Below are 6,926 nucleotides of genomic sequence, written 5' to 3' on the forward strand. Positions count from 1 at the left end.
TGCACAGAGAGTTCCATAATTGGCACCTTGGAAGATATGAAAATATAAAGATTAATAATGTAATATAAATAAATTTTCTCCGGTTTATGTGTGTATGGAGGACCAAAACTGTCACAATTAGAAATAAAAGCAGAAATATAGAAATGGACCAATAAATACACACACTTAAAATGCACCAATTAAATTAAAAAAAGAGAACTTTACCTCATGATTTATAATTTATTTAAGCTTCATATTAATTTTTCCAGCTTAGGTCCAATAAATTAAATATTTTAGCATATCATTTACATTTTGCTGTTTTTTTATATATATTTTTTTCATTTTTCCTTTTACTTGTACATCTGTGTCTCTTAAAGTGCCAGTGACATGCTTTTTCTTAAATTACAAAATATTAAAGAAAATATCCTAATATTTTAAAAATTTGGCTTCATTCATAGGATTTTTACCCAGTTTGTCACAAAACGTGCATATTTATTGCTAAATTTGGTGCAGTTCAAGTGAAACAGGAAGTGATGTCAAAGGGGAACTCTTAAAAAAAGGTAACATCCTGGGTTTTATAAATCTGACTTTTTAATCTGATAATGACTCAAAATAATCTACAGAAATGTGATTCTTTGCAGTCTGTTAGCTGTTGTAACAACTCATTCAGGCATTTCCCTTTGACGTCACTTCCTGTTTCTGCTCATGCGAATATCTCAACAACCGTTCATGTCAGTGTCGTGAATTTCTTTTTGCAGTTCATCATGAATGTTATCTTTCCAAAAATATCACTTAAATTTAATGTCACAGGCACTTTAATGGTTATTTCCACAAGTCTTCGTATTTCTGTGTATTTTTACATTTCTCTGTCTGCTGGTGTTACTTTACCTTATGCATTTCTGCCTCGTTATGCAAATAAAGTGGGCGGAGCTTCTCGGGTCAGCTCCTCCTATTGGTCAACAGACAGGAAGGAGCAGGATTATGTGCAGATCTGCTGTGATGCTGCTGCTTCAGTTTAGATTAAAGGTTATAAGGTAAAGTTTTCTTTTTTAATTGAATTGTTGCATTTTAAATGTATTTATTTATTATTTGGTCTGTTTATTTATTTCTGATTTTATTTCTAATTATGACAGTTATGGTCCTCCGTACAGGTGAGCTGCCCCAGGTCTGGGTGGGAAGCGTTTTGCTAATTTTGTCCACATCAGAACTGACTTCCTGCTGGAACCAGGAGTCGCTACAGAACAACGTGGGTGCTTTAGCACCCGTGGCACCCCTGACTGAGAGAARGTCCTGCACAAAATTTATTTATCAGGATTTATTCCTGTTCTGATGAAGTTTGAAGCTGTGAGRAAAAAGCTGAAGAGCTGGTTTGTTGCGTAACGTTGAGGAGAGGCCCTCAGACAGCTGTGAGTGGGTTCTGATGAGACGGATCCACGAAGGCTGGCAGGTGAGTCACTGAGACCTGCTGCTGCCCACTGAGGCGGCTTCAGATCCAACAGAACCAGACAGACCGGTTTTATTCCACCCACAGGTACCAGACTCAGTCRGACCCCCCCAGACCCTTCTGTGTGGGCGACGGTCTGACAGCTGAGAGAACAGCCGAAGTCTTCATCACAAGACTGCTGAGTCATGGTTTCAACAAACACAAAGCATCAGCCGAATGAAGAGGCCGAACTGAGCTGCTACAGCCGAAGAAACTCTAGCTACAAGCTAAAAAGATGCAGAGTTAGCTGGAAGCTAAAAGTAGCAAAAGGCTAGCTAAACTATTAGGATAAAAGCACTCGCTGAAAGTAGCAAAAGGGTACATAGGAGCTAAAAACTAGCTAAAAGCTTAAARTAATGAAAAAACTAAAAGCTAAACTTTAGATACTTTTAGCTGAAAATTAGAAATATTAAAGAACAAGCCAAAAGTAACAAAACACTAGAAGCTAAAAGTAGCAAAAAACAGCTAAAGCTAAAGAAAGCAAACATTAGCTAAATGTATGAAAATACTCAAAGTATCAAGCTAAAAATAGCAATGTGCTACCACACATTAAAGTAGCAAAAGGCTGGATGAAAGTAGCAAAACACTAACTAAAAACAAAAAAGTAGKATATAGCTACYGAAATGCTAAAAGTAGCAAAAGGCTAACTGAAAGCTGAAAGTATTAAACTAAAATACAAAAACAGGAAGATGTCTACCTAAACGTAGCAAAAATCTACAACTATAAGTAGCACAAGGCTAGCTATAGCTAAAAGCTCAAAGCATGAAAGGACTAGCTAAAAGCTACATAGAAGCTATAAGTTGTGAAACAATAGCTAAAACAAAAATTAGCCCAAAAAAACTACTTAAATGTTTGTGTCAAAGCTATAAGTAACAGAAGCTAAAAGTAGCAAAACAATGGTTAAAAATACCAGAATATAGTAGCTAAAAGCTTAAAGTAGGCCTAGCATACCAAGAACAAACAGCTGAAACCGACAGACATTTTTATTTTTATCTATATTTTTAGCTCACGTTTATGTTTAGCTCTTTAAATCTAAAACATTTGGTTTACAAACCAAATGAAAACTCAAATAGTCTCTTTTTTAGCTGCTTCATCTCCTGGAGCTTCAATCTGTCCTTCAGCTGATTTATCCTCACACCTTCAGCTGCTCTGTGCAGCTCGCTGTCACACATCCTGCAGGACCTTCGGCTGTTAAAAACAATACAGAATGTTCTGCTGTGTGTGTGTGTGTGTGTGTGTGTGTGTTGGAGGTCACACAGTTTGTGTTTGATCTGTTGGTTAATTAATGACTAACATCAATAGTCTCCTCAGCCTCAGCTCTGTTTCCTGTGGGAAACAAACAAGATGAATTTGATTTATTTCACATTTATTTACAGATTTTCAGGTGTTTTATTTTGAAAGGGTTCATTTTAGAAATCCACTCACTGCAAACTTTATCAGCTCCACTTGTTCTAACAAGTCGTCAGAGTTCTTCCCTGGTCTGGTGTTCTGATTGGCTGATCAGTGACAGAACAGGTGGACCTGATGATGTGTGGATGAGCGGTCAGTGTCTTACCTGCAGCAGACAGCCGTCAGAGCCTCAGCTTTTCACATTAAATTGAGGTTTGAAATAAAAACAAAGACCTTTTTTTATTACAGAAGTTATTTTCTTCGTGTTGTGATGCTCAGCTCAGCCTGATGTTTTTCATTCACAAATTAAATGTAAATATTAGTTTGTCCCAAACAGAAAGTCTGACAGAAACATGTATTTTTAGCCCACTTCCTGGGCCTCTGCAGTGTTGTTTCCATGTTGTGTTTTCAGATGTAATCAGACTAACGAGCTGCACTCAGCAGCCGAGTCCAGTGTGTGTTTCCACGGCTGACCTGAGCAGCTGCATGATTAACTGTCAGGCTGAGCAGAGGCCGAGCTGCTGAGAAAACCTTTTAATTACTGCTGACGATGAACACGAGCGTCTCCATCAGATAAAATCATATTTATGTTTTTTATTCACAGTGAACAGAAAGCAGAGCGGAGAGACTTCCTGCGGGGGGGCGGGCCTCGGTGCTGCTCTCTCCGACACCAGATGTAGGTCGCAGAGCGCCGCGGGGCCGTGCGCTCGTGTGTCATTGTGTGCACGCTGATGATGGTGCCGGATGAGTTCATCACTAAGGACATGGCCCACAGCGCACCACTCTGCACCGCTGTCACATCACATCGGGACAAACAGACCACATGAAGCCCGACAGCCTGGCAGACCAGACTCAGGGTAAAACCCCTCGCTGCTCTGTTGTTCCTTCTGAAACAGGCTGAAGGAGCAGAGGCTTTGAAATAAATGCATTAAAAAGCAGCAGGGTTAGGCCGAGGTGAATAAATAAAGTCAGTTCTTTATAGTTCTGTGATCTGAGCAGATTTAAATCATTTTTCTAAAAGTCCTGAAGATAATGTTGTTAAAATGTTGAGGTTTTTGGAATAACTTGTTTAAAGTTTGTTTTTAAAACCTGCAGTGATGGTTTTCTGCTGGGAGCTCTGGTTTRTATGAAGGTCACCTGGTTTAATGAGTCACCAGTTCTCAGGAACTCCTTTATTCTTCACCTCTGAGGAAAACTACAAACATTTAACAAGATTTAAACTTTACACTCAATAATTTAAAGAGATTAAAATAATTCACTTCCTGTTTGGACTTGATGCAATCAAAGCTCATAAATTGATCAAATAAAAGGTTTATAAAATAACAACATAAAAACATTTAAAAAAATTCCGAGTTAAAGACAAAAATAAACATTTATTGAATAAGACTGTTTTTTCTTTAATTCCTTTGTGATTTAAAGTTCCTGTGACACGTCTATCCTTCAGATACAAAGTCAAAGAAAACATTTTTACACTAAAGCGAATTGGCATAATACACACGATTTTACYCATTTTGTCACATAGTTGGCCTATTTTCTGTTGTATTTGACTCAGCCAAAGTGAAACAGGAAGTGACATCAAAGGGGAACTCAATAAAATAAAGTCACTGGTCTCTGTTTATTAAAACAAAATTATTTAACTTTAACTCTTCATCTCTCTTTGATAGAGACTAAAAATAATCTAAAGATTTTTCTCTACAGTCTGTGTTGTTTTTGTAGCAACGCTCTGTTTACATGCAGACATTCCCCTCTGACATCACTTCCTGTTTCTTCACATGTAAATATCTCAACAACTGTTCATCTCAGCGACGTGAAATTTGATTTTCAACATGTTATCTTTTCACAAATGCATTCATGTTTATTACAAAACTTTGACGTCACAGGCCCTTTAAACTCTGTTTAGTTTAATATCAACAAGCTAAACTCATCTGGGACATTTCACAAACATAAAACTAAAGGTATAACAGAACCGGTCCAGCTTTAAAAAGATCATCGGCTGGACCGGTAATCAGGACTGGGGGTCCACTTCAGGAGCTCAGTAACGGTCATAATGTGGTCTCTGCTGGTGGGAGTTGTAGCCTGGAGATCCGGACTGATACCCACTTCCGTGACCTCGGTACCGGTCTCTGTCGTGCCAGTGGTGCTGGCCGTGGTGGCTGCGCTCTCCTCCCCACCCACGGTCACGAAACCCACGGCGGTCCTGGTACCTGAAATTAATTTGAATAAATTTAATTAATCAGCAGGAAATGCAGATATGTGTTAAATTATATTTATTAAAACACTAATATCATTTTATCCTTAAGAAGCTTGTTACTGCTCATAATTAATAATCAGATTAATAATCTGGTTACCGGTTGTCTCTGCCTCTCTGGTTCCCCCCTCCTCCTCCTCGACTCCTCCAGCCCTCCACGATGGGTGGGGGGTCAGCGGGTCGGCTCAGGTACTGCTGGTACTCCTCATCCTCTGAGGAGAACCTGTGAGCAAACAGATCCTCGAGGCTCTTCGGGTTTTCTGGGGTCTCGGTCATGATTCTGAGACAAGACAGAAAGAATCAAGCTGCTGCTAAAGCTAATGCTAACTGATAAAATACGCTTTTCTACTTCTTTACATCGAGTTTCCTGTTTATAGTAAATAAAACTCAAAACGATTAAACACAACAAACAAATACAATCAGAACTAAAGCATTTAAATTACTGGATTTAAGAACAAAACCTTAAACAAGGAGAATGTTGTCAGTTTTAGCTGAACCGCTTCAGACCGTCTCTGAAATGTTTCCCCCCGGAACACACGTCTGTAACTTAAAGTTCCGGGGCCGTGCGCACCTGTCTGTGATTAATGTTTGTTACTCCACAGTTAATTAAAACTCGCTTATTAGGTCTTTTAATTTAAGCCGAGTTGAAGAGACACATTTAGAGTAAAATGTGCTCGCTTGTGGTTTTGTGAAGCGCGGCGGTAATTCGGCTTAATTTGTGTTCAACTCCTGAAAGTCAACGCGGCCAATTAAAACATGTAAGTGGGCTTTAATTAGGGAAATAAACCATCAGAGATGTTCTGTTTATTTCTGGATCAGACATTGCGCGTTTTCAGGGTGGAACCGCAGGAACCGCATGTTTGTGTAAAACGAGTGGGCGGCTGCGGTGGAAGGAGCAGGTGGAAGCCGCTCCGTGTCGCTGCTGCTGCCGCCCGTCGAACCGCACGATCCCTGCCGGGGGGGAGGCAGACAAAAACTCCGCGTAGCGACCGAGCGGGGGGATGCAAACTTAATTAATCGGCGCCGAATGCTGGAAGACGCCGAGGAAAACCGCATTCCGAGGCGGGATTCAAACGCACGCGCGCGACAACAGGAAAAAGGAACGAGGGGTGGGAAAACTTCCTGCGCTGAACGGGGTTCGGCAGGAGCGAGCCTGWCAACCCGGTGAAGCGAGTTTGACGAAGTGCTCTCACGTTTCACTTGTCTCTCAGCAGCCAGAGGACTCACTCGGACCTGGCAGAGTCGGGTTCTGGACTCTACAGACCTCTGACAGTCTCTGGACTTCAACCAGTAAATTATAATCCGCCTCAGCAGAGAATACAGATTATTTAAAGGAGTTGTACCTGAAGTCCGCGGCAATGGGGTGAGTAGCGCTGCCCTTCAGAGCGCCCACACTGACTGAAACACGAGTCTGAAGCTGAAATACAAATAAAATAAATGTTTCATTCTGATGTAAATATCTGTTTATATTCAACTGTATTGATTTATGATAATAAATGCGTGTTTGTGCGCGTGGAAGACTCTTGGACTGAGATTATATTGCAGAGCGACGCTGAAGTTGGTTTCTGATTCTGACAGTTTGTTAAAGGGCTCTTCCACTTTTTTAAAGGCCCAGCTCTAAGGGCTTGTTTAGACCAGGAGTTATCAAATGGTTTCAGTCCGGGGACACCTTATAAACCCCATGCTGTTTGAAAAATATATTACTGTCACTTTACCTCCTAAATCCCATGGGAATAATATTTGTGTTTGGTTTAGTACAGGGGTGTCAAACTCCTGTCCTCGAGGGCCGCTATCCTGCATGTTTTAGAGGTTTTCTTGCTCCAACAC

At 40.4% G+C, this 6,926-nt stretch overlaps 2 protein-coding genes and 1 long non-coding RNA gene across 5 annotated transcripts in view; 2 read left to right on the forward strand and 1 right to left on the reverse strand.

Moving 5' to 3' along the window:
- Positions 1-1,144: 1,144 nt before the first annotated feature.
- LOC106532083 (uncharacterized) lies at positions 1,145-3,832 on the forward strand. Its single transcript, XR_001312020.1, has 2 exons — positions 1,145-1,426; positions 3,456-3,832. It is a non-coding gene; the product is annotated as an uncharacterized LOC106532083 (long non-coding RNA).
- An 899-nt stretch (positions 3,833-4,731) lies between these two features.
- Positions 4,732-6,380, reverse strand: ramac (RNA guanine-7 methyltransferase activating subunit). 2 transcript variants are annotated; one of them, XM_014028075.1, is made up of 3 exons: positions 6,293-6,380; positions 5,200-5,379; positions 4,732-5,055 (listed from the first exon to the last, which is right to left on the reverse strand). In XM_014028075.1, exons 2-3 carry the CDS (start codon positions 5,373-5,375, stop codon positions 4,884-4,886), a joined length of 348 nt encoding a protein of 115 aa, XP_013883529.1. In that variant the 5' UTR covers positions 5,376-5,379; positions 6,293-6,380; the 3' UTR covers positions 4,732-4,883. The 2 variants fall into 2 exon arrangements, with proteins under 2 accessions (XP_013883529.1, XP_013883528.1); XM_014028074.1 differs by lacking the exon at positions 6,293-6,380 and adding an exon at positions 5,561-5,652.
- homer2 (homer scaffold protein 2) overlaps positions 5,766-6,926 on the forward strand; it is a gene marked incomplete at its 3' end in the record, with an annotated part of 33,281 nt that continues 32,120 nt past the window's right edge. The window contains 1 exon segment of one of the 2 annotated variants that reach the window (XM_014028073.1): positions 5,766-5,857. In XM_014028073.1, the coding sequence (XP_013883527.1) occupies positions 5,856-5,857 (2 nt within the window). 2 annotated transcript variants of the gene reach the window in all.

The sequence above is a fragment of the Austrofundulus limnaeus genome, unplaced genomic scaffold (assembly GCF_001266775.1).
Source record: "Austrofundulus limnaeus strain Quisiro unplaced genomic scaffold, Austrofundulus_limnaeus-1.0 Scaffold716, whole genome shotgun sequence".
Classification (NCBI taxonomy): Eukaryota; Metazoa; Chordata; class Actinopteri; order Cyprinodontiformes; family Rivulidae; genus Austrofundulus; species Austrofundulus limnaeus.

What these genes read in the sequence shown, in the direction of transcription:
- ramac (XM_014028075.1), bottom strand. Translation starts at nt 5,375, where the DNA reads ATGACCGAGACCCCAGAAAACCCGAAGAGCCTCGAGGATCTGTTTGCT. An exon ending in CAGAGAGGCAGAGACAACCG is followed by an intron (nt 5,056 to 5,199) that starts GTAACCAGATTA and finishes AATTAATTTCAG; the next exon opens with GTACCAGGACCGCCGTGGGT.